The 27,742-nt window shown below is 38.5% G+C and overlaps 3 protein-coding genes across 4 annotated transcripts; 2 read left to right on the top strand and 1 right to left on the bottom strand.

The window, feature by feature from the left end:
- Positions 1-405: 405 nt before the first annotated feature.
- On the bottom strand, positions 406-10,729 carry flot1b (flotillin 1b). Its single transcript, XM_073872058.1, has 13 exons — positions 10,592-10,729; positions 9,727-9,781; positions 8,819-8,894; positions 5,766-5,856; positions 5,543-5,686; positions 5,277-5,396; positions 5,087-5,182; positions 4,844-4,996; positions 3,976-4,157; positions 3,850-3,890; positions 3,557-3,699; positions 3,249-3,413; positions 406-2,035 (listed from the first exon to the last, which is right to left on the bottom strand). The coding sequence occupies exons 2-13, from the start codon at positions 9,767-9,769 to the stop codon at positions 2,012-2,014; spliced, it is 1,278 nt and encodes a 425-aa protein (XP_073728159.1). The 5' UTR covers positions 9,770-9,781; positions 10,592-10,729; the 3' UTR covers positions 406-2,011.
- Positions 10,730-11,581: 852 nt separating this feature from the next.
- On the top strand, positions 11,582-16,994 carry tubb5 (tubulin, beta 5). Of its 2 annotated transcripts, none has more exons than XM_073872057.1 (4): positions 11,582-11,772; positions 14,131-14,239; positions 14,375-14,482; positions 14,896-16,994. In XM_073872057.1, the coding sequence occupies exons 1-4, from the start codon at positions 11,716-11,718 to the stop codon at positions 15,951-15,953; spliced, it is 1,332 nt and encodes a 443-aa protein (XP_073728158.1). In that variant the 5' UTR covers positions 11,582-11,715; the 3' UTR covers positions 15,954-16,994. The 2 variants fall into 2 exon arrangements, with proteins under 2 accessions (XP_073728158.1, XP_055065844.1); XM_055209869.2 differs by having other exon boundaries at positions 11,586-11,772; positions 14,372-14,482.
- A 1,068-nt stretch (positions 16,995-18,062) lies between these two features.
- mdc1 (mediator of DNA damage checkpoint 1) lies at positions 18,063-27,552 on the top strand. The gene is made up of 10 exons (XM_073872055.1): positions 18,063-18,197; positions 18,620-18,757; positions 18,879-19,478; positions 19,559-19,643; positions 21,327-22,423; positions 23,035-26,267; positions 26,363-26,545; positions 26,644-26,769; positions 26,871-26,981; positions 27,059-27,552. Exons 2-10 carry the CDS (start codon positions 18,625-18,627, stop codon positions 27,266-27,268), a joined length of 5,778 nt encoding a protein of 1,925 aa, XP_073728156.1. The 5' UTR covers positions 18,063-18,197; positions 18,620-18,624; the 3' UTR covers positions 27,269-27,552.
- The last annotated feature ends 190 nt before the right edge of the window (positions 27,553-27,742 follow it).

The following is a 27,742-nucleotide window of genomic DNA, read 5'->3' as shown; positions in this document are numbered from 1 at the left end:
GTAATTTCTACGGATTTTTTTTTACAGTGAAGCTACGGTAGCCGCCACCGGACAAACATGTCATGGTCGGAGCCAACTTAGTAAAAAAATTGTTCGTTAAGGGCTTCTGTAGAAAAATGGTGGCACAAAATTGCGACTTCTATGTAAGGGGACCCTCTGTGTATGTAGATAAAAACGTCTCGTTCTAATGTAATAAACACATAACGGTTCATTATGAAAGGTCTTTATACATCCCTGATAATATAGTTTTGTATATTATTTTGCATTTCTGTCAAGAGATCCTTCTGAAAATTACACACTGCACCTTTAAGATAAATAATAGTAAGTTGAAATAACTTGTAAATCTGAGTTGATTAAACATTTTACAGTGTAGGTTTGTGCACACATACGAGACAAAAAAGACTATATAGATTACAACGCATACAGAATAGTTTATTATGTTAAATAAAACAAACATGAATCTCAGCTGGACATAGAGATTAGTCAGTTTTAAGATGTTAACATCTACATTCATTGAATATTAAGGCAAAAGTTTAGTGAAAAGATGTCATACGTTAAAACAAATGAACAAGTCCCAACACCTGAATAAAAACTAAATGCAAAACATTATTGACTGTATTGAACATGAGACATTAAAGTATCTGATAATGGGGTGGTTTCCCGGACAGGGTTTAGATTAATCCAGGATTAGGCCTCATTAGAACATTTAAAACGTTTTTGCAAACAAACACCACAGGTGTGATTCTTGAGACAAAACAATGTCACTGATATACATGTTAAAATTAGCCAAGAGCCAGTTGTTTTTAAATGAAAGCAGCTCAAACATGCATTTTAGTCTTGGACTAGGATATATCGTCCTGTCTGGGAAACCACCCCAATATCACTGGCAGCTGCTTTGAGGCACTTTGTGAAAGGATGCATTGGATTGCATCTGGTGTTATAATGTACATTACATTACATACAAATGTAAAGATTTAACTGTCTTCTCCATGCACTGCATTACATGAGAAATGAAAGCGACATCAGCGTTCCTCTGGAGTTTCTGTGGCCATCAAGACGTGTTTGTGGTATGCACTGAAAACCTGACCTATTTCTCTTCTTCTTTTTGTTCATCAACTTCAAAAAAGACTTGCATCTCACCTTCTCATTTTTCAACTTGCTGTAAAAATCCCTTTATAAACCACAGTGCAGAACTGAGCGCACAGACGCTGAATAGTAAACCAAAACTATTATCTGTTGTATATACAGGTATGTCAATAACCTTTTGTTCCATAGTTTTAAGGAAAATATCTTTACCAAATGACCTTCTAATGAGATATTTTTCACAGCATGTAACTTTAAAGCAGCTATAGTGAACAGTTACAGAGAGATTAAATAAATTTCCATAAATGTATTTCAGTGTTAAGTCTTTGCTTTTGATTGACCAGTGGACGGTTGCATAAACATTAAGACTGTGTCTTAATTTTCAGTTTCAAATCACCAATCTGTCTTTTCATGTAACTGAATGAAAAAGTTATAACCAAACTTCAAGAAAAAAAGAGTTAAGACTAGTTTTAACAGTTTATGCAACCAGCCACGTGTATATGTAAGGCAACATGCACTATGGCTTCAATAATGCACTTGAGGTAAATTTGTATGCATTAATCTAAAATGCACTTTGGTTCTGAAAGAAACCTAGCAGAATTAAGAGGCACAAGGACAGAATCTATTCACATATGAAAAACTGAGATTGTACTTCCTTAAAACCATTACAAATCAGAGAGGCTCTTAAGTCAACTAACCTACAAAATGATTATATAAATGTTATAAAAGCATATAATTCACAAAGCCTGGTGTAAAAAAAAAGAAACGTTACAATATGGTGGATAACAAAAAACAACTAAAATGACATTGAGGTTCCAGGTTCAGTATAATATAACACAGGCATGCATTCAAGCACACATAGACAGAAAGAGCCAAGATGATCCAACATCACAGCGGATTAAAATAGATTCTGTCTCAGTGAACTCCATTAACCCATGCGGGTTGAGGGAACCTGGGAAAAAAGACAGCAGCATTTAATGTTTGTGGAGAAGACACCAGGTGTGAATAAGATTTAATGCTTTACCCGCCATTGATGAGTTATCTCGTTAATTAAAGGTGCAGTGTGTAATTTTTAGAAGGATATCTTGACAAAAATGCAAAATAATATACAAATCTATATTATCAAGGGTGTATTATAAAACCTTTTTATAATGAACCGTTATGTTTTTATTACCTTAGAATGAGACGTTTTTATCTCCCTTACGTGGAGGTCGCCATTTTGTGCCGTCATGCGTCTACAGAAGCCCTTAACGGACAAACTTTTTTTACTAAGTTGTCTCTGACGATTACATGTTTTACCGGTGGCGGCTACTGTAGTTTCTCTATGCGTTTCAAAAGCAAGGGGTGAGCAGTGGATTAAGCCGTTGGTTGCAATTCGCAACCTCACCACTAGATGCTGCTAAAATTTACACACTGCACCTTTAAGACAAAACATTTGCATGAGGAAAACGTGTTCCTGATGAGTTTTTATGTTAATCTGTAATACAGTGATTATCGACTAGATGGCGCACTTACCTAATAAAAAAACTGAAGCAAATTTTTTTTACTAATTTTAAAGTCTTTTTTTATAAATTTTATAATCATTCTGAATCTGATCTCTTACAAAATGTCTTCACAAAAAAATTCAATTATTTCAGCTTTTTGCTAAAAAAACACGTTTTTTTTAAATACCCATATTTAAGAGTTTATAAGCGGAGGAAAAATATAGATACATGTTTTATCCCGTTTCATTTGTTTGAAAGCAGAGGGTCTGTTTTTTTATTTGATATATTTGCATGTTTATATATTTTTATAATCATTCTGAATCTGATGTCTAACAAAATTTCTTCACAAAAAATGCAATTATTTCAGCTTTTGCTAAAAAAATGTGTGTGTGTTTTTTTTTTAAATGCCCATATTTAAGAGTTTATAAGCGGAGGAAAAATATAGATAAATGTTTTATCCCGTTTCGTTTGTTTGAAAGCAGAGGGTCTGTTTTTTTCATTTGATATATTTGTTTATATATTTTTAGAAGATAATTTTCCTGGAAGGCATTTTGTGAAACTTTTGACCACTGAAAATTCTATCAACAGTACAGTGACCTCCAGTATTTAAAAGGCTTTCATTGGTAATGTGTGACTTGAGTAGAAATTTGGTCACCTGTGAAATTTTTTTTTTTTTTTTACCTGTGAAATTTTTACTCCAGTCAGTTTCTCCACCGTCATCGGCAGGCGACTCATAATATCCAGAACCTCTCCTGCCAGCTTAGCCGCACCCACTTCTGACCCTCCGCTCGACACCATGGTGACCTTCTGGACTGCAGAGAGTGGCTTGCTGATCTCCTCTGCCATCTACAGGTGTGGAGGACAATATTAAACATACATCCTCTTATCACTGTTTCTATTTATATTTTATCAGTACGGGTGTTCCCTCAGAATCTTTTGGGCAGCTAATGAAATGCTCTTGCAGGAACTGAGAAACTGATAAGACTAACCAGTGGGAGTGTCTCGAGCAGCATGTCCACCATGGCTCCCTCTTTGTACTCTTTAAAAGCTTCGGCCTTTTTGGCCATCTGCTCTGCCTCAGCGCGACCCTTCGCCTCCAACGCGAAGGCCTCGGCCTCTCCCCTCATTCTGAAAGATAAGAAACAGGAGATAGATGGAGAATGTGAGAGACAGATATGCGACACACACAGCAAGAGCACAATAAAAGACAACAGGGTGTGGTGATGTTGTGTGGTTTACACCCAATGTCACAAGCGTGGAGAGATTCATGAACTCACTCTGATGGATTCGGCCTCAGCTTCTGCCTCCATAATCAATTGTAGTCTGTTAGATGAGAAAAAATACGATTTAATGTGGTTTCATACATGGACACCACTGCATTTGTTATACGCAAGCGTGCTGTTTTCACCTCATTGCTTCAGCGAGCTTCTCGACACGATATCTCTCAGCATCAGCTGGCTTTCTGACCTTAGCTTCCAGTTCTTTCTCCCTACGGGTGATCTCCTGCTCCTGAAGGGTGATCTGCTGTGTGCGCTCCACAACCTGAACCTGCATCTTCTCCTCCTCGATGCGCTGCTTTGTCTTAGCCACCTATTTGCAGGAAACAAGGATAAAGTTTAAGACTTGAGGCGACCAAGCAACATATCACATACGTGATCATGGACCACAAAACCAGTCGTAAGATCTTTTTAAATTGAGATTTATACAAACCATGTATGGTTTGTTATGATAGGACAATATTTGGCTGAGATACAACAATTTTAAATCTGGAATCTGAGGGTGAAAAAAAAATCGCATTTAAAGTTCAAAGTCCAAATGAAGTCCTTCCGCAACACATTATTAATGACAAGGTTGGTTTTAGCACTCTCTACTGGCTTAATGCTGCAATGACCTTGTGGAGTAAATGGGGATACATAAAAATAATTAAATGGGAAGTCAATAATTTTGACCCATGTAATATATTTTTGGCTTTTTCTACAAATACACCTGTGCGACTTACGACTGGTTTTGTGGTCCAGGTCATAGTTAGATGTTTTTCCTAAAATTCCTGAAATTTTTAACTGAAGAGATGATTCACATAAAATTAATAATTTATAATGAAGTTCGAAACTGGTAACAATCACAGCCGATCAGAGCAAAAGTTAAATGGAGCAGAGTTTTGGACCCACAAAATGCGTGATGTTGCAAGACATATAGAAACCGAGTGAATGATACAATTTCCTCTCGCAGATGGACATATGAAAATTTTGCACATCTATTTAGGATGTCAGTAATACCTGAAGCTGATAGGCCATTTCAGACTCCGCCTTCTTGGTGTTGACCTCAACGTCATATGCGGCCTTCTTGAGCTCAAAGTCTCGCTGGGCTTTGGCCATCTCAATCTCATTCTTATACTGAGCAGAGACCTTCTCCTGCATGGCATGAGCCTCCTGCACACAAACACACACATATACAAATTTAGTTTTGTTCAAAACCATTTAACACCTACAAGAAAAGTAAAAAAGTATGAAGTATCTGACCCTCATAACAGCATCTCTCTTAAACTGAGCCTCTCCGATACGAGCGTCTTTTTGCACCTGAGCGGTACGAGCTTTACCCAGAGAGACAAGATAACCCTGTGTGAGAGAGTACAGATTAGTTTAATACTGAAGTATACTTACAATTTTTAATGTAAATAAGCGAATGTATGTAGAGCTTAGAAATGGTCACCTGATCGTCATGAACATCTTTGAGTGTGTAGCTGACAACACCGATCCCCATGTTGACCAGGTCAGAGGAGGCGACCTTAAATACCTGCTCTGAAAACTTTTTACGGTCCTGGTAAATCTCCTACAGAAAGAAAGATAAGACGTTGTGCTCTTTTTTATATTTAAGCCTTAAATAATGATCTTAAACATTATATGCTGGGTTGATCAAGTGTCTTGGTCAGGGATCTGGACCCCTGGTTTTAAAAACAGACTTTTTTCTCAGTGTACCTCCACAGTCAGATGAGCAATAATGGCTCTCTGATGTCCCTCAAGAGTCTCCAGAGCAATCTGAGAGATCTCAGTCTCGGACTTCCCCATGAACATCTGGCAAGCTGCGGCCAGCATTTCTTTATTTTGCCCCTGGATCTTCACCTGCAGAGAAAGCACGACAGGTTTCATAGACTGTACACTTGAGATTTGAGCTTTTGTATTGTTTGTGTGTATCACTAACCTGGGCAATGCCTGTCACTGAGATAGGTACTCCATGTCTGGTGTAGACCTTATCACTCTTCACATTAAGAGTGAGAGTATTAAGAGATATCCTGGAAAAAAAGAAAATTACAGCATGAACAAATAGTATAAAAGAAAAAGGCAGATACAGCAGTTACTGATTGATTTTAAATATGTGCAGAGATTATTATATCTTAACATATTTCAAACATCAAATAATCACTTTATCTTCAATAAAAGCAGAATACTGCATGAAGCAAAACAATCAGAACATGTGTGATACTTTAAGAGCAGGATGACGCAGCACCTTTAAGGGATAGTTCACTTTAAAATGAAAATTCTGTCATCATTTACTCATCCTCATGTTGTTCTAAACCTGTATGAATTTCTTTTTTCTGATGAACACCAAAGAAGATATTTTGAAAAATGATGGTAAACACACAGCAGATAGTGACCATTGACTTCCATAGTAGAAATAAAAAACAAAATTTAATGGGTCCTGTCAACTGCGTGCTTACCATCATTTATCAAAATATTTTCTTTATCATTTATCACAATACTTTTCCTACTATGGAAGTCAATGGTCACAATCTGCTTTGTGTTCATTTCTCAAAATATCTTCTTTTGTTTTCATCCGAAAAAAGAAATTCATACAGGTTTAGAACAACATGAGGAATGAAAATTAGTACAATTTTCATTTTAAAGTGAACTATCCCTTTAACTAACCATCTGAATGGTTACTTATGGTTATCTCTATACATAATGCTAGAATCATGCTAGATATTGTAATAAATGTATAAATGGTCAGTTCCAGTCTTTGATTGGTCAATAACTGTGTATTTTTTGATAAAACACAGCTATGGCCACTGCACCCAATGGGATAGTGACAAAACAAGCTCCTAAAAACATATTTTTAAAAAAATCTTTTAAGAATGGATTTAATGCATATTTATATGTATAGAACAATGTGTTTATAAAAAAGTTTTGTATATTGAATAACATTTCAGTATATTTTAATAATTTTATTTTAAAAATTTCAGGTGGTACAACCAGTCTATTTGCAAGATAAGTTTTAATGTGCTCCCTGTGTCATGCTGATTGTTTGTTTATTTGATAGGGCCATTTAAAATTATAATCCTGAAAAAGTTTAATAGTGTAAAACAAATTTACCATAAAATTAATATTTGAGAACTATACATTTTAAAACAATAATTTAAAAAAGTAATTATAGACAACCTTAGCTTTCATCTATTGAAACTAAAATTATTAACTAAATTATTTAGCTTAATGATTTTTATTTCTCAGGGGGATTCATAGCAGTAGAACCCTTTGACTTTCTGGTTGCACCACCTGACCTCTGCAATGACTTTACATTTAAAAGACTTCTACTTGAATGCTGGTATAAGATTTTGCGTGTGATATTAACTTCATGAATACTTTTTTTTTTTAATTCAATTATAGGTATTTATACATATAGGTATATAATCATGTTTACAGTTTATGCTTGTTAACTTCTAAGTCCTTAGATTGTACTTCCTTGAAGTTTGAGAACATCCACATTTTTGGAAAAAAGTTTTTCAATTATTCTAACATCCCAACAACTACTAATATTTGAGAGATTTGTTTATAGGAAAGGTTTTGAACATAAAATAAAAATAATTTTATTTTAAAATAGCAGTCGTCTTGACTGCTAATTTGCACAGACAATTGCCCGCCTGGCATTTCACAAGCATACCAAATCCAAAATTAGTATTTATTATTAACAAAAATCATTAAAATGTATTTAAACTAAATATGTTATAGAATAAAATGACATGTTATAAATTTATCAAGTTATTTTTAAAGTAAATAATGCCCCAGACACCAGAATATGCATCTCATGTCATTGACCCATTTGTGAAACATTGTTGCTGTTCACAGCAGGTCAGGGACTACTTTATCCAATAGAATGGTAAATGGACTGCATTTATATAGCGCTTTTAACAGACATATGGCCATCCAAAGCACTTTACAATTTGCCTCACATTCACTCACTCATTCATACAACGACGGCACTGTCAGCCATGCAAGGCGCCATCCCGCTCGTCGGGAGCAGCTGGGGTTAAGTGTCTTGCTCAAGGACACCTCGACACTTGGTCAGGTGGAGCCGGGGATTGAACCACCAACCTTCCGATTTGTAGACAACCTACATGAACCACTGAGGCACTGCCGCCCCCAAATGAAGGCTTTAGTGATTTTATTTCATCAAAGTCGCACGGTTACTTTTTTGCTGTCATTTTTGGTAAGGTTACTGTTTTATAAAAGCAAAAAGGTACGAGAGGCTGTGCTGTATTGTGATTAAGTCACGGCTAAAGGGCGATATTAGGCACAATGTGAAGTGGAGTGATTGCAAACCCTTAGATACAGCACAAGCCTTGAGTAACTTATTGCTTTTATAAAACACATCACTTACATACACATCATCTTTTCAACCAGTGATAATTCACTGTGGGCATGAATAGTACACAACACTAGATAATATAAATCTTACTGGACATACAGGATTTATAATTTCGGATATGATGTTATATTATTCATGAGTCACACAAATTACTTTATCCACAAGCCATTACATGTTCTCAAGCCCCGAATCAGACGTGCACAGCATTGACCTCACACATGTAATTGTTGATATACGAGACTATTGGTGTGGTGGAGAGGGAATGAGGTGGACATCTGAACACACAGCTGTTGGCCATTACAGACACATTTGTTGGATCATTTGCAAATTCATCTGAAGATATCTACAAAATGGAATGAAGGTTTTCAACCAGGACATAAAGATTCATCAATCTTAAAGTGGAATGTAAACACCGGACTCTCTACTGCCAAACGCAGCTGCATTTGTCCGAATTCCTATAAATTAGGTGGCTTGTAACTCCCAGTCAATTTTGGAATTACACAAAATTCACCCTACTATGGCACCTGGTTAAACAAAATGTTTCCCGTGCACCAACACGTGCTCAAGCGCCTACATGTTTTAAAAGTCACCTTCTATTGAAATTCAATACATACCGCTGGATTTTCTGAATGCAGGGTAAAACAAACACTCTTCCTCCAGCAATCAGCAAAGGAGGGGAGCGGCCGCAGCCTGAAATACACAAAGAGGGAGAGTTTTTTTTGCATGCTGGTATTAGATGACTATACTTACTTTATTTAAAAAATACATGGCAAATAGTAGGCAGTGTCCCTTAGTTAATAATGTCTAAACTCCTTCAATAATGATGGATAAAGCAAAGCAATGTCACACAGTTGGATTTTCGACAGAAATGCCACATAACCACACTTCCTGTGACTGAATGTCGACAACACCTGCAGTCAAGTGTTTACAAAGCACAACCCATTCCAGAGATTGAGTGTGACCGAGACACAATAGACCTGGTGACTTCATTTTTGCCTCTTAGCACAATATGATTGGACTATGTATGCTAAATATGTAACAAATGTGAGCCTGTTGGGGTCCTTAAAAGCAATCTTAATGTGTAACTTTGTGTCTGTGTACTTTGTGTCTGTTTTGACCTACTGTATGAATGAAAGTCAATTCAATACAACCGGTTCTGCAATATTGCTGCACACATAAAAGCAGCTATTCAAACATGCAAGGGTATTGCTTAAGAAAAAATGGGGTTTGCACAACACCATTGATCCCTATTATCATTACAGATTACTTGTCTGTAGGATATCAAGCCAATCAATGTTGTCCAATCAAACAGCTTATTAACTGCATACCATATAGTGAAAATACAGTAAAGCAGTATTCAAATGATCTGTATTGGTGCAATTTTTTGCTCTACTTTTACATTCTCATTTTATTGCAATCATTGTGTATATTAAGTAAATGTAAACATCTTTGACTTGCAGCTGCACGTGAGTATTAATACAGTAAAGCATGCGTGTAGTAATGTAGAACAGCTGCTGCATACCTGAGACCACCATCGCCTCATTGGGACCACAAGTGTAAAACATCTTAAATTAGCTCTGTGGAAAGAAAGCAGCACTATTTAAAAACCTTCAATCTGTAGATCAACACATGCTGAGCATATTTAGGACATGGTAAGCAGTACTAGTCCATCTCTGTGGTTCAGTGGAGTGTTGGTTACTCCAATACTTTATGTTGTGGTAAATCTGTTAATCTGATTTGTTAAAACTCTTTTTGTCCCTTAATGAAATATGTAGATTTTATTTAGACTGTAAATGTATGTAAATCACAAACAGAGTACCATTTTTGTCTGTAGAGTTAGACGGTACTGTTATAAGAGATCTGCATAGCACGGTATTACCGTGTAAAACTCAATTAGCAGCTCAAATTTAGTAGGCTATTGTATATTAAAATTTAGAGTCAAAACCCTAAAGCTGAACTGAACCATTCAACCACTGATAATAAACTCAACAGAGTCTGTACAATTGATGCACTTCTGCATTTAAATATTAATGAAATATGAGACAGTCAACTATTTCAACATGTAGTAGTACGCCAAGGATCCAGACACTATACTCGTCGATAGTAACTCTTTATTTAATTTTCCTAAAACAAATCTAGAACTGGACGTAAAATATTAAAAAACACAAGATGTGCTGTGCGAGTTGTAACGTTATATTATTTTTAATAAGTTACCTGTTTAGAAAAACAAACTTGGGCTAAGTTACTTATTTTGCAACAGAACAGGAAATGCTCGGCTATCCCCTAGCAACAGCTAAGGGATTTCACACGATTAAAGTTTACTTTGGTGTTGAGAATAACCCGTTCAGACACTTCGTAATATCTGCAATTAGTTTATAAGTTCTTACCGATTGCTGAAATTTTGTTCGAATGAAGTAAATGCGAAAAGAATGATCGCACTCTTGTCGGTAGTAGGAAAGGCTCGTCTAAAGTAATCACGCAGTGTTAGCCACGCCTATTCAAAACAGCAAGGTCGTGGCCGTTTCTCAATCAGAAGGTTGCAGCCTCCGGAGGTCGCATTTCACCGTCCATACGTCATCAAGTCTGTCTCATTTCAAAATATTAACAATTATAAGTAGACTGTTATTCTTAGTTAATCGTAAATTGTTGTAATATGCTTATGACTTGCGAAAATAATGTTCAGTTAATTTAAATAAACCAGGCTTGATGACGTATGCAGCCCGCATATTCGACCTCCGCAGGCTGCAGCCTGTGGATTGAGAAACGGCCCGTGTCTTTAAAACAGTGAGCGGACTACCTTGGTTGCTCGAATGACTCGTGATGTTTAAAATGCTGTTGTGGACTAGTAGGCAGCTAAGTAGGTTTTCAGACACTCGGTGGGAAACACTGCTCTCTGCTGTTGAATGAGGATCGAAACGCTTTCTATAAAAACTCCTTCTGATTTTTGTACTTCATACATTCATACTGTGCTTTCAACAAAATACAGAAGGCCAGCTTTATCCATTTTTTAACTGTTCTAATAGATGTTCTGTAAATTCTGTAAAAACTTAGATATAAATTGGTTGTTGTAGTTATGAAAGTGGTTATTCTTACACAAACGTGTTGTTAAAAATCCATTCAGCATTTATTTGAATTATCATACTAGATATTATATAGTATAAATGGTTAGGAGTTAAATTATAATAAAAATTCACAGATTTATTTAATAATTCTTCATAAAAAGCACAACTGGATACATTTCTGGAGTTTTCGTTTTTTCCACAAATAATCCATGTTGGCACTCCCTATATACTTCCGGTTCTTGCTCCAATCACCGCAATTGAAATTTGTTCTGCACCAATCAGATTTCTCAACATCGACTAGTGCGCTAAAACCCCGCCTATTACTATTCTAGCCTCGTTCTGGAGACAGTCCAGGAATATAAAGCCTTTGTCCGGCTTTTCCAAAGTATTCCTGAGCTGTACCGTTACTTCTCAGATTTATTGGAGAACTTCTCGCACATTTTATAACAATGAGGGAGATTGTTCATATCCAGGCCGGTCAGTGCGGAAACCAAATTGGTGCCAAGGTAAGATGAGTTTATTAGAGTACAAAGTCAGTAATTTATAAATTGCATCTATGAATAAAACTGTTCAGTGGTCTGATATTACATCAATGAAACAAGGATGAGGCTGTTCTTTTACAAAAATTTAAAATATGACAGTATGGTATAATGTGAAGATTTGGTCTTGTTTCTGAATAATTTTATAAATATAAATATGCATTATATACACAGTTTATTTGGACTTTAACGACTTCATAACGTTATTAATAATGTATTATAGCAAAGCAACACGTTGTGGGCAGTTTTATAGCCCACATTTCTCCACTTACTAGAAAGTTTTTGTTTAATATTGCATTGCCCTCGTTTCTCTTTTTGCCTCATCTGTCTTCTTTATTTACGTCCAATATTTGCAAATCATACCCATTAATGTTCCTTAACATTTGCTATCCTATAAAGGAATCGTTAAATAGATGATGCGTAAAGTCTGTACATTTCAGCTATAAATCTCTTTGTCTGACAATCAGTAAGATGGGTAAAGGGATTCGATGGGTAAAGAGGGGGTTTGTCCTTTTTCTTTCTCTCTCTCATTCTTTGCACCGCACCGGGTGTGGCGGTTCTGATCTCTCTCAGTAATTACCGTGACCATCACTGTTACGAGCCCTTTAAACAGCTGTCAGGACCAGCTGGGTGCAGAGCGAGACACGTGGCACTTATCTAACAACTACATACAGTCACATTGCAATCATCATGTGAAATTATTTTAGGAAAGTATTTTCTTCATTTGTTGTGTTATATGTATACAACTCTTTTGCCGATGACTGTTGTGATGAAGTGGGCAGGCGGCGGATGGAAAGGGTGGGGCGATGGAGAACGACAAAGATAAAAAATTCCCGGTTTATCCTAAAAAAATAAAATGTAAAGAATAATATGCCGTTGTAAACACACTGTATTGGTGTGTTTTTTCATTTAATTATTGTTAAATTTGCTGCAAATTAGATCCCCCTTTTCACTGCAGTCACTCTCACACAAAGACGTCCATAGTGTACATTAAAATATCTCTAAACCGTTCAATTGAATTCTGTACCACATTAAGAAAATGATTAAAGTGGCCAGTTAATACACAGTTTACACCCTATGACCCCATTAAATATTATCTATGAGATGTGGTGTGTATTCTCTGCCCTCAGTAACCTCCTCCTTTTATAACATCTGAATTCAAATGACATCTGGGTGCGGTGGGGATGGAAAACCACTTACTAAACTTAATAGATCTAACAGCTGCTGCCTATGGCATGTATTGAATAGATATAAATGAATTATGAATAATTGAAAAGTAAATTATATATTCATGAAAAATCCTTTAAATTGATTTCCATCAATTATTCAACTGACCAAATCGATTCATTCAGGAGTGACTGGATAATCATCTTATTGGTAATCAAGGTGAAAATGCTGAATTTTATTATAAATGTGTCAGCATCTGCACTGTGTGATGACACAGCATGTAGACAACCCTGAGTAACAGGGTTTAATAGGCGTGAGAATGAACAGTGTAACAGTAGGGCTTTGCCAGTCAGTGCCTTTCAGTTTATTGGCCTCATTCTTTCAAAACAATTATTTTCAGTATATGCCAGGAACAATCTTTTCTGCCTGTCTTTAACTCAGCATTTTTGGATTAAGGTCACTTGGACAGTAATGTAGAATTAACGATAAAAACATCCATGTAAGGGGAGTTTTTCCTTCAGATTAAGGGCTTCTTCTGAGCTAAACTGATGCTAGTCATCCAGATTACAGATTATTTGTAGATTGGGGGTTTTATACTTCTGTGTCAGTTTTCTATGTATATACTTCTGCATTGTCGTTGTACACGTCGATGTGCATTCACACATGGAGACAGCTAGTAGGCAATGTCCACGGGCATGTTACTGTATTAAGGCAAAAGCTGAAGAAGCAGCAGCTTGTTGTGTATGTTGTTGGAGAAGTATAAGGAGCGATGAAGCAGAATAGACAGCAAATTTTGTTAAATAACACTCCTCAACATGGTCCATCTTTGTTTTAACCGTCGCAAGCGGAAATGGTATGAAGAAATGCGACGCAAATGTTTTTTACAGGAGGCAGGGGTTCTAGCAGACTAATAACAGAACTTGCGATCCGTGAAGAATTGACTCGTTGTTAAATTTTTTGAGGGGTGCCCATCATAGGGTACGTGTCTATGAGTACCCTGTACATGTGATTCAGAAATATAAATTGGCCTATAGTGTACATGTTTTTTCAAAAACGTTATAAACTGAATTGACCAAATAAGCCTGAATACAGTTTACAGGAAGCACTGTATTCGCATTTTATAGCTAAGTGTTTTAATTGTTTTGTATTGGATTGCAGTTTTGGGAGGTGATAAGTGATGAACATGGAATAGACCCAACAGGAACCTACCATGGAGACAGTGACCTGCAGCTGGACCGTATCAGTGTCTATTACAATGAAGCTACAGGTAATTTCCCAAAACATACACACACATAAATAATTAGTATTTTTTGCATAGCTAAATCTGTATGCACAGGTTATGTATATTGAGCTGGTCTTTTTTTTCCTCTTTATTGCTGTTCCTCTATGTGTCATGGAGGAGGTAAATATGTGCCAAGAGCTATTCTAGTAGATCTGGAGCCTGGCACTATGGACTCTGTGCGTTCAGGACCCTTTGGGCAGATCTTCAGACCAGATAACTTTGTTTTTGGTAAGTGACTGGTGAAAGACAATTTAGAGTTGAACTTAAGAACATATTTAAAGGAACAGTATGTAAGAAATTTATATAAGTGAATCATAAAATGGCCCTGATATGTCACTAGACATTAAGAAATCATTTTCATTTCAAATACATACATCACTGACATCAGTGGTCTGGCCAGGATATTGTCATTTAAAAAGTGGTGTTGCAGCCCTCAACTGATGTTTATGTTGTCATTTTGTGTATTGGCCACCAGTTTTGTGATTGCAGTACCAGTTTTTGCCACAAGTTTTGTGATTGCAATACCAGTTTTGGCCACAATCCTACATACTGTTCCTTTAATTGAACGAGCAGAGCAAGTTAAATGTCTCATCTTGCACTTCAGCATCTAATATGTGTGCTTCCTTCATGTCATCTCACAGGACAGAGTGGAGCTGGTAATAACTGGGCCAAGGGCCACTACACAGAGGGGGCGGAGCTTGTGGATTCAGTTCTGGATGTGGTTCGTAAGGAGTCTGAGAGCTGTGACTGCCTGCAGGGCTTCCAGCTCACTCACTCCCTGGGTGGGGGTACCGGGTCTGGCATGGGCACCCTCCTTATAAGCAAAATCCGTGAAGAGTATCCAGACCGGATCATGAACACATTCAGCGTGGTGCCTTCCCCAAAAGTCTCTGACACCGTAGTGGAGCCTTACAACGCCACCCTGTCAGTCCATCAGCTGGTTGAGAACACTGATGAAACTTATTGCATAGACAATGAAGCCTTATATGATATCTGCTTCCGCACCCTCAAACTTACCACACCTACATATGGCGACCTCAACCATCTGGTGTCAGCCACCATGAGCGGTGTTACCACCTGCTTGCGCTTCCCCGGACAGCTAAATGCTGACCTTCGCAAATTAGCTGTAAACATGGTGCCATTCCCCCGTCTTCACTTCTTTATGCCTGGCTTTGCTCCTCTGACCAGTAGAGGCAGCCAGCAATACCGTGCTCTCACTGTGCCTGAGCTCACACAGCAAGTGTTCGATGCCAAAAACATGATGGCAGCCTGCGACCCGAGACACGGCCGCTACCTGACCGTCGCCGCCGTGTTCCGCGGACGCATGTCCATGAAGGAGGTTGATGAGCAGATGCTGAATGTCCAGAACAAGAACAGCAGCTACTTTGTGGAATGGATCCCCAACAACGTCAAAACCGCCGTCTGCGACATTCCTCCCAGGGGTCTCAAAATGGCTGTCACCTTCATCGGCAACAGCACCGCCATCCAGGAGCTCTTCAAGCGCATCTCCGAGCAGTTCACAGCCATGTTCAGGCGCAAGGCTTTCTTGCATTGGTACACAGGAGAAGGTATGGATGAGATGGAGTTCACCGAGGCAGAGAGCAACATGAACGACCTGGTGTCTGAGTACCAGCAGTACCAGGATGCCACTGCTGAAGAGGAAGGGGAGTTTGACGAAGAGGCAGAGGACGATGCTTAAGAAGGAAAAGAATGAGGGTGGGAGTCGGAAAAAGGGAGGTGTTTGGGGAAGAGATAGTGTGGTTGGATAAATGTAGCAAAACATGTGGAAACAACATTTAGTGTGTCAGTCAAATGAAGTAGAAATTAGCACTAGACAAAAGGGGCCAAAAATAAACAGAGGTATGCAGGAAGAATGTTCTTAAACATGGAATGAGTGCTTGCTGTTACTCACTTTTTTGTTTTATTTACCATTTCTGTCATCAGTTCCTCTTTGTACAATACATAACAGGGAAGGATAAAATGACAAACATCCGCATTTTGAACAGCATGTGACATCAGCTACTGTGTTTGACCAGGTCAGACGGAATTCAGATCTTGTGTCAGGACAAAAACGATGGAGGGAAACTATCCACTGCATAAAAATGATTGTTATAAATCAAGTAGAGGGATCAAGAAGGAAAACTAGGGAAGTTTTTCTTACTTTAATGTTTGCTTCTTTATGTTTGCAAAGTATTTTAGTATTAATCATAATGCTGCTGTAGTGTTGCTATAACACTATAGTGTTTGTGTTTATGATGTTACAATTGCACTAGAACAGGGCACTCCAATGTGAAATGATTGCACTCCAATGTGACCTCCTAAGGTCTAATTGCAGTATTTAGAGAAAAGTTTTTTAAGAGAAAAGTATGTTTTGCCAAAAGATGAAGAAAAGACAATGAAAGGAGCAAAAGAAAGACAAGATTCCGAATAACAGGGTTATTGAATCTTTACCTCACTTGGACGCCAGCCAACGTCTACAGGAGGACATGAGGAAGGACAAGGTTGACACTGGAAGGTATTAGATTATGAAGAATTGTGGGATTAAGCATGTTGAATCGATTGTTAGTGCAAATATTAACTTTATGGACTCTTTTATGTCCCATATCTGAGCCCATACTGTGTTACTCATTTATTATATATTTAAAATTTGTCTATGTCCCTTGCACATTTTCTTTGATTCCTGTTGGAAAAACTGAGCCTCTGGAGAAAACCAAAATAAAAATGAAAACAATTTCGTTAATTTTTTGCCTTGCTTTGTGTGTGTGTGTGTGTGTGTGTGTGTGTGTGTGTACCTGGTAATTATCACGATAGGAATACCAGTGTTTTTGTGACCTCGTGGGGACATTTTGATGTCCCCATGAGGAAACAAGCTTATAAATCAAACAGAAGGATGTATCTTGAAAATGTGAAGTAGCAGAAGGGTTTTGTGATGGTTGGGGTTAGGGAATGGGGTAGGTAAGGGGAATAGAATATACAGTTTGTGCAGTATAAAATGCATTACGTCTATGGAATGTCCCCACAAAACATGAAAACCAGAATGTGTGTGTGTGTGTGTGTGTGTGTGTGTGTGTGCGCGCGTGTCCGTGTAAACTAAACATTATAATACTGACATGTGTCAGAATAAGGACATTTCAATAAAATCATATCTTACGGAGACCTTTTCAATCTGAAGGCTGCAGCCTGCGGAGGTCGCATATGCAGGCCGCATACGTCATCAAGCCTAGTTTATTTAAGTTAACTGAGCATTACATTCGCACATCATAAGCATAATACAAGAATTTACGATTAACAAAAAATAACAGTCAACTTTATAATTGTTAATATTCTGAATAAGACAATCTTGATAACGTATACAGCCTATATATGCGACCTCCGGAGGCTGCAGCCTTCAGAATGGAAAACGACCTATCATTGGCCAGTTAGGTGTGCACCCACAACAATTCCATACTCCCATCATAAAACATTATTTAAAACACAATACATTTCAAGTAAACAAAAGATTGAGAGATGAAATAGGCCTTTGTTTGATGAAATGCTAGGGTATGTAAATGTAAATAAACGTTTATAACTTACCCGACGAACACAGTACAAAACTTTCCAAAGTTGGAAGAGTAAAACAAACACGGATAAATATAATAAAAATATAAAGAAATATAACTATTAAGTTTATTTAGTCAAACATAAAGAAACTACATTTATAAAGCTTATTCAACCCCGCAGGCAGCAGAAAAATCTGATTGGTTTGGGACACGAGCGGGATAAACTTTGTACAAAAGAGACTCCCTTTGGTCAGACAACCAATAGCGCGACAATGACGAATATTTAGCCAATCAATGAAGGGTTACTCTCTGACAGACAGCTTCGCCAGCCAATCGGTAGTCTTCGAATAAAGGCGGTTCTCAGTCTTCAGGAAATAATCTGCAAGTGTGTTATGCATGCTGAGGTAAGATTTCATTTATCATTAAATGCAACGATAGATCGCATATATATGTCACATATGTGTGTCATACCTCATGTTTTGCATGTATTTGCAACATAATTAGAAGCGTTATAAATCTTTAACTATTTCTAATCGCTTGTTCATAGATCTTTAAGCACTGTTGTTAATGTGGCACTTACGAAAACTTAAATGTAACGTTAGTTAAAAAGTCAAACTGTGGTGTTATATCAGTCACGTAGATAAAACTGTTTGCCACATTTACACATCGTCACTGAACGAGATTTATACTGTTTAGGTTGCTTAGTTGAAAAGTTACATAACATAGCTACGTTAGCCTTAACGTTATTCACTTTGTAAATGATAGCTATGGCAACCATACAGTGCATTTGTGCTAATGATCCTCTTATCTGAACGTTTTGCTTCAGACAGGATGGATGCAACTCAACAAATTGAGGATTCATTCTCTGAAGAAGAAGATGAGATAGAGGAGAAACAGGAAGGACCTGAAAAAGACCAAGTAGCAACACTGAAGGTGTTTAAAAATGATCACATTCCAGAGACAGGTAAAAGTAGATCACACACAACTCCTCACTCTGCCCTTATTTTGAAACATATAGTTGTGAAAATGTAATATTATTAAACAGTGTTTGAAATGATGAATATCATATTTCTCTACACTATTAGAATTTCCTCTCTACGTTGGAGAGAACATCTTGGGTCGTGATCCTGCTGTCTGTTCTGTTCCGCTTCCGGCCCGATCTGTGTCTAGTCGGCACGCTGTCATCTCCATCTCAGTGTTTCGCTCTAGTAACACTCGTTCCAATGATATTGAAGCCATAGAGGCACTATTATGGGATATGGGCAGTTTAAATGGAACCAGAAAAGGAAGAATAAAGCTAACACCCCAAGTGCGATACGCACTGGCCGAGGGAGACAGTGTGGTGCTCGCTGATGTACCGTGCCAGTATATCAGCCTACATGTCCCAAATAAACATACCAACGTAGGTCCAAAGGTCAAAGTAGCCTCCAAGCATACGAAACAGAGAAGTCCATTTCTGTCCAGCAGTGACTCCGAACCAAAGGTGAGAAAAGGAGGGGTGAATGAGAAAAAGAGAGGTACCTTGCCTCCCGTGCCTTTATGGAGTGATGAGGATGAAGAACCCAAGAATGCAACCGGTCTGTGTTCAACACAGCCAGCCAACAAGCAGCCTGAAATTACCCTGGTGCCCGATTCTGACTCTGGTTCTGATGGAGAGAGTGCTATAGATGAGAGGAGAGATTTGGGTGGGTGAAACAAAAGCTAAACATTATAGCGAGATGTGGTTAGACACTGTTTTCATGTTTTGCTTTCTTTCTGGCCTTAGTTTCAGATTCTGCATCTTCCTCCAATCTGGTTAGCCCCTCAGATTCAACATTCCTGTCCCCTGCAAGACAAATCATTCCAGAGAGGTATGAAGGGTTTATTTTAATGTTTGTTTATTTGAATAAGTCTAAAAAAAGCATAACGCATTGTGCATTATGTTTTGCAGTTGAGACACAACAACCCACAAAACTGAGAAACTAGAGGTTTCTGGGTTCATGTACTTTAATTTGGTAAATTTGTGCCCTTTTTCACACTGCAAGTGAAGAAATGCAGAAAATGTGAAAAAGCAAATTTTGTCCATTTGAACAATAACATTAAAGCCTCCTAGGCAGTGGCAGTCGGTGACTTCTCTTCCAAGGGGTGCGAATTCAAAATGTGTCTTTGTTGCTTTATGTGAATCATGCCTTTTCTCAAAATACTACCTCCTGAACACGCGTCAAAAGGATTTATGATAAAAGAGATGCTTGTGTTCACAAAATACTCACAAGACACTAATTTAATTCTGATTACACATGAGATTAAGTGAGTATCTGGCAAACGTGAGCGTCTCTTTTATCATAGCCCTTTAGATGTGTCTGCAGCAGGCTCATATTGTGACATCACATGATGCACATACGTTTACATTTTGAAATGACGCGCTACACATATGACAGGCTACATATAGTGACGAGCTTCGCATCGTGCGCCCTTGATAAAAAAGTCACCGGCCGCCACTGCTACAGTACCAGGGTAGCATGATAAATTATCTAAATGTGGCAAATGTGCATATCGCAATATGCATATTACAATAGTTTACAATAGCTAAATTATGATTTTAAATATACTCAAAAAGGTATATATATAGTCAAAGTGTTTGGTTGATGCAGATAGCAAGGAGACAGGCGAGACAGAAAGTGATGCTTTCTTTTTCCCAGAAATAATGTGAAACATGTATGTTGGTTCCATAATTAATTAAATATAATTAATAATTAAAGTTTTTTAAATGTATTATAATTTAATTAGATATTACAAACTGAATGCATTATCAAATTGCATATCATCAGTGATATTTTTTTTTCAATGATCTTTACTTTACCACAGTGTTTTTCTTTAGCAAGCTTTCGCTTCACTAGATTTCGATGCACAATACTGTATGTTTTACTCGACTACATTTTATAAAAACAAGCTGTTTTTTTACCTTTTATACTTTAATTCATTCAAATTCTATATTTTATGTATACATTTACTTTTATAGAAACTTTTACTGAGTAAAAGTTTTTAAGTACTAGAATTTTTTGTAACTAATTAAATAGATGTGAAAATAAATAGTTGGATTTAAAGTATAATATTATGCTTGAAAATGCATTGAAGTAAAAGAAAAACACCCTGATAAAGGACAGTTACTTTTTAAAGTAAAAATACTTGAGTACTGAATTTTTCTTCAACATTGTGCAGCCTTAAACATTTTGAGGTTTGTGCTGTGTGGATTGAGTACCATTAGAATGTAAATGTGATGTAAATTAGATTTCATGTCGATTGGGTTTTGTAATAACTGTAAATGACCAGCTTCCGATAACCATTTTAGTAATTTATGGTTGTCATTAAAGGAAATACTAAGTGTGGCAATTCTGTAATCATTTTTTTCTGTTTAAAGCTGACGTTCCATTACACAGCAGAAAGACTGTCAGTGTGGATTTCTATCATTCCCTTTGCCAACATATTCAACGTATACTATTATTGTTCTCTGCTTAAAATGATTTTTACCCTGCTGTTCCTTTTTGTATTCACAGTGAGGATGAGAGCTCCATCACTCCATCTTCAGCTGCAAAGGACCGATTTAAACTGAAAGATAGCTTCAGTGTAGACTGTTCAGACTCATCTAAGACTGGCCCGCTTGCTTTAAACTTGGACAGTGATACTGATATTGAGGAAGAGGAGACGGAAAGAAGCAAGACGGGAGCAGAGGCTCAGATTGAAATTGCTTCTAAGGTGCAACCGGTATCTTCAGCAGATCTTCATATGGATAGTGATACTGATGTAGAGGAAGAGGAGATGGAGAAAAGCAAAACTCATCCAGAGGCTATGACTGATGAAGTTTCTAAGGTGGAATCTGTAATTTCAGCAGATCTTCATATGGACAGTGATACTGACGTGGATGAAGAGGATACTGAGAAAAGCAAAACTGAACCAGAGGCTCAGACTAAAGAGACTGAAAATTTGAAATCGGTAACTTCAGCAGATCTTCATATGGACAGTGATACTGATGTTGAGGAAGAGGAGACTGAGAAAAGCAAGATAGAACCAGAGCCTCCGACTAAAGAAGCTCCAAAGGTGGACCGTGTAACTTCACCAGATCTTAATATGGACAGTGATACTGATGTTGAGGAGAGTGATGCTAGTAATGAACTTCCCAAAGTTTTAGCAGTTCCGGAAAGTCCTCCATCTGCTCCTCCTAATGCGAAAATCCAGTTGGACAGTGACACTGATGTGGAAGATGACAATCCCATGGATGTTCCCATGGCAGCAGAGGTTTCACGTCCAGTAGTAATGGACGGTGACATTAGACCTACCGCAAATCCTGGTACTGAGTTCTGCATGGACAGTGACACAGATGTAGATGAAGATGATAAAGACAAGAAGGCAAGAGACCCACTGTCAAACAGTGAAACCGATGATGAGGATCCTTTTAAGTCTTTACCAGGCAAAACTGTAAATGTTGCAGCGAATCAGAAGACGACTTCTAATTCAGAAGGCAGCACAGTAGAACAATCAGATAAGGGAACCCATAAACAAATAAATCCTATCCAAACACATACTAATTATGAGGAACCCACCCAAGCTTTTGACGGTCCAGAAGACTGGGACCTACAGGCCACACAAGCATACGGTAACCACCCACTCACTTCCTGCCATTTAATCTTAGCCTAAAATATTTAATATACCATCAATCATTATGTTGGAATAATACTTGTGGCATAGCAGCATATATAGGAACAATATTTACCCATATCTGTTTTTTTTCCACACCTTTACATTTACTAAACCAACATTCTGAAAAAATTTACATCAACGTTCATCCAGATGCCCATTTTTACATAGTTTTGAGAAGATTTAAAAATGTGCTGCTCAATTCATTACTGGCACAGTTAGACCCTTTTAAATAAAGTGAATTGGTAAGGTGCCCCCTAACGGGACATAAAAAACCAAGGTCTGTATGACTTAATGCATTTACACAAATTAATTTATAATCTGTCCACAAAGCTGCCATATGGTTTCAAAAGACCCGAAATAAAGCTTGCACGTTGCTTTACGCTTTCACGTTAAGTAAAAAGCATCTTTGACTATTTATTTTGTGTTTCAAAAGTCAGACGGACACTAGTCAGGTTTTGGACGCTATGAGGATGTATAAATGATCATTTTATTATAATTCAAGAGACTAACCCCTAACACCTAGACTTTCAATATTTACCTGTTTTATGTCTTCAATGTCATTTTCAGGTGTTACTGGAGCCAGTGCTGGTCTCAGGCCAAAGCAATTGGATCTTGAGGCTACACAGGCATACGGATCCGAAATAGACGGAGAGGAAGAAGAGAAGGAGCCTTTGAGCAATAATGAAATGTACTCAAACCTTTCCACGGCTGAAACTCAGTTGATCCTACCAACAAAGAGTAATGATGAAGATGATAATGATGATGAAGAGATGCATGAACACTCTCACCTCTCCACAGCAGACACTGTCATCATCGCCAGCACCCCTAGACGAGAAGAGCAAACTCAGAATTTTGCTCTCTTCAGCGCCCCAACACAACTTATGTGGGAGGGAGAGGAGAAAGAGGTGGATCAGAGTGAGCCAGCCCAGGTGGTTGAGGCTGATACCATTGATGAAACACAAGATGGTGAAGAGGATGATGAGAATGTTAAATGGGGTAGAAGGAAACCCCATGTTGGAAGAAAGATGCCAAAACATAAAAACATCTCCAGCTCTGATATTTTTATTGCTGAAACGCAGCCTATGTGCGAGGATGAGGTGGCATCAGATGAAGGTTTGAACAGTGCTGTCAGCAGCAAAGACACAGATCATGAACACAAACATCTTAAAGGAGAACCCTCTAGCTCCAATGTCGCCATTGAAGAAACACAACCTATGTGTGAGTATGAAGATGCATCAGATGAAGGTCTGAGCAGTGCTGTCAGCAGCAGTGATACAGATCATGAACGCAAACATCTTAGAGGAGAACCCTCTAGCTCCAATGTCGCCATTGCTGAAACACAACCTATGTCTGAGGAAGAGCAAACACTGAATGAGGATTTTAAGAGTGGAGTCAACTCTGTGAGACCAAATTTAAGACAACAGGCAGAGGAACAGAAATCCAATCACCTCGCTTCTAAAAGCTCCATCTCCCATATTACCATTGCTGAAACACAGCCTATGTGTGAGGATGAAGACGAACCAGATGAAGGTCTCAGCAATGCAGTCAGCAGCGTTCTTACAGGTCAAGATGAAGCCATGCGTCTTACAGAAGAACCCTTGACGTCTCATGTCACCATTGCTGAAACACAGCCTATGAGCGATGAAGAACAAACACTAAATGAGAATCTGAAGAGTGGGGTTAACTCTGATACACTAGATACAAATCATCAGGCTGACAAACATGAATCCACACAGCTTGCTGATAATATTTTGGGAGCCAAGAAGCAAGAAGCTATCACTGAAACACAGCCTATATGTGAGGAAGAGAAGGCTCCTAAACAACTTAAGAAAACACAGCTTGTGGACGAGGAAGATGAAGGACAGGACAAAGACCTTAAAAGCAAGATGCCTAGTAGAAGATCGCGCAGAGGAAGACCAAAAAAAGAGGAGGTTGCACAGGCTGCTGAGGCTGTTGTCTTTCACACTATTCCAACAACAGAGCCAATTTGTGAAGAAGAAGATGAAAAAGACGAAGAACAGAATATTGAACTAAAATCCAGAAGATCTCGCAGGGGAAGACCAATAAAAAAGAATGGAATTCCACAACCTGTTGTGTCTCTTGTCACAGAAACACAGCCTGTTCCTGAGGGAAAAAATGAGGGGGAAGATCTGAACGGTGGCATCAGATCCAAAAGATCCCGCAGAGGAAAAGAAAAAGATGAACCTGAACTAAAGTCTGATCTCAACATTGTTGAAACACAGCCTGTGACTGAAGAAAACGTTCAAGAGGAACCTGCAAACGCAGGCAGCTCCTCTCAGAGAAGACAACCTAGGGGTAGAAGACAGATGAAAGAAAAGACGGACCAGGAAAATGAGGCAGGTGCATCTACTAAAGGCCCAGGAAAAGCTAGGAAAGGGCAGGAAGGAAAAAGGAAGAGGGGAAAAGCATTGTCTGAGGATGAGGAAGAGAGTGAAGAGGAAAAAACAAGGAGGGGAACAAGAAGGACTGGATTGAAACAAAAATGTAATAAAAAGGAAGGAGAGGAAGAATTGGAGGAGAACATCGAGAGGAGCGCACAAGAAGAGAAAGAGAAGATTGAAAAAGAGCTGCAAGAACAGGAGGAGAGAGAGAGGTTGGAAAGAGAAGAAAATGAAAGACTGGAATGTGAAAGAAAAGAAAGGGAAGAACGCGAAGCTAAAGAGAGAGTGGAAAGAGAGCAGAAGGAATTAGAAGAGAAAGAACGATTGGAAAGAGAAGAAGAGGAACGGATCAGGAAAGAAAAAGAAGAACATGAGGCAATGGAGAGATTAAAGAGAGAGGCAGAGGAAAAAGATCGTTTAGAGAGAGAGTTGAAGAATAAATTGGAGAGGCAACAGCTTGAAAAGGAAGAGGAGGAAATAATACAGAGGGTGAAGGAACAAAAAGACAAGATGGAAAAAGAGAATTTACAAAGACTAGAGGCGGAGAGAGAACAGTTAGAAAAAGAGAGACAAGAAAATGAGAGGCTTGAGATGACGGCAAAAGCACAACTGAACAAGGAACAAAAAAAGATGAACCAACATGAAAAACAAAAGAATGAGACATTGAAGGAGAAAAATGCAGAACTGAATGCTTCTCCAGTTTCTCCCAATGATGATGCCCCTGCCAGACGATCACGCCGCCATTCAAACTCATCTATGAACTCTGAGCAATCTGTAGCATCACAACAGGAGCAGCCCAGTCCGAGAGGCAGAGGGAGGGGCAGGGGGCGGGGCAGGGGGCGGGGCAGAGGGAGACCGACAGCTAACGAACAACCAATTAGTGGCAGACAGACTGGCAGGAGAAAAACCATCCCAGGTCATGCTGATGGTGTTGAAGACACGGAGCCGGATTCCACACCCCGTTCTCGATCTCGCTCCAATTCTAGAAGTTCGGAAAGATCCTCCAATAGCTCGAGAACTCCGGACCAAAGTGCAAGAGGAAGAGGCAGAAAGAGTGTGAAAGTACCACAACCAGAGGAAGAAGTTTCCCAAGCTAAAACCCCAGGAAAGGGCAGGGGGAAAGGAGGCAGGCGTACTAATGTAGACAACATAAATGTTGAGAGCAGTAAACATGAACAAGATGCAGAGGTAGTAGAAGAGGCAGTTAAACCCCAAACCAACAGCAGGGGGCGCAAGAGAGCAGCCACTGCCAGCACATCCTCAGTAGAAGAGGCAGTTAAACCCCAAACCAACAGCAGGGGGCGCAAGAGAGCAGCCACTGCCAGCACATCCTCGGTAGAGACTCCTCCACCCACACCTAAGACACCGCGGCGATCTGTAGCCAGTCAAATGCCCAAGGTCATACACATAAACAGATATTTAATATTCAATAGCTGGTTTTATCACTTTTATGTCTGCATCACCACCTCAAAACAACATCTTCTCTTTTCTAGGTATTATTTACTGGGCTGACAGATGAGGATGCAGAACGAGTTGTAGCCCGGTTGGGTGGGAGTCTGGCAAAGGGGGTGAATGATATGACTCACCTGGTGACGGATAAGGCTAGACGCACTGTTAAATTTCTCTGTGCTGTTGCCAGAGGAGTGCCTATTGTGACTCCCGATTGGCTCCAAAAGGTAAAGGCGTAATTTAATAAAGGTGTATTACTCTAATATTTCATGACTGTATAATTGCGGTACTCTAACCAAGATGCATACATTTTATTGAACCTCAGTGTGGCAAAGCTGGCAGTTTCCTTTCTGCTGATGATCATTTATTAAAGGATGTTGAGCAGGAAAAGAAGTTTAGTTTCAGCCTACAGGCATCGCTACAAGCGGCTCTACATCAGCCTCTCTTAAATGTATGAACACTTTGCACTCACAAACACCTCCTTTTTAGCGTACTATCCCTTGAATACAAATCTTCATACTTTAACCACATACTTTAATGTTTTCTTAATAGGGTTATGAGATTCACGTGACAAAATCAGTGATACCAGAACCATCTCAGATGAAAGAAATCATTGCCTGTTGTGGAGCACGTTTTCTTCCCAAAATGCCCTCTGCTCACAAGGTAGCTTAAATTCCATACTTCTCATTCGTTTTAATACATCCAATACCATTTAACAACCTTCACTTGATTCTCCCTAGGAACACACAGTGGTGGTGTCATGTGAGCAGGACAGGGCACTTTGTGCGAAGGCATTGAGTATGTCATTGCCTGTGGTCAGCACAGAGTTTCTATTGACTGGCATTCTGCAGCAGAAAGTGGACCTGCAGGCCTATGCTCTCACTTTCACTCCCAACACAACTAATCAGCCCACAACCCCCAAAACACCATCCAGGGGGCGTAGGAAGTAGTGCCAATGACATAGAGAAGGACTTTTCATGTATAACATTTGTGGAGCTGTTCAGTCTGATTCTATTCTGTAGGCTGTTATAGGATAAATGTAAGAATCTTAAAATTAGGATTTTATGCAATGAATTTAATTGGACTGTGAAATGCTGCTATGCCTGTAACCATACACCCACTGATTCCTGTGAATGTGGGAGCTTAAGACAGCGTGATAGGAGGTTAAGAATAAGCTCCCTTGATTTTTTTAAAGCTATTAAGTCAATAAACTCTGTAATAGACATATTAAAAAGCTGTTGTACATTTTTTCCATTTATCTTTAAAAAGCACTTTCAAATAGTATATGCAAATTTAAATATTATTAGACAATTGAAGGACACACACACACACACTCTCAGTTGCCCATATAAAAGCATCCCTGTTACACATGCGTACTCGCATGTTATTCATATATATTTTATATATCATATATGTGATATAAG

Source organism: Misgurnus anguillicaudatus, chromosome 10, assembly GCF_027580225.2.
Source record: "Misgurnus anguillicaudatus chromosome 10, ASM2758022v2, whole genome shotgun sequence".
NCBI classification, from domain to species: domain Eukaryota; kingdom Metazoa; phylum Chordata; class Actinopteri; order Cypriniformes; family Cobitidae; genus Misgurnus; species Misgurnus anguillicaudatus.
The sequence above is the reverse complement of the archived record's forward strand: the minus strand, read 5'-3'. Positions and strand labels throughout refer to the sequence as shown.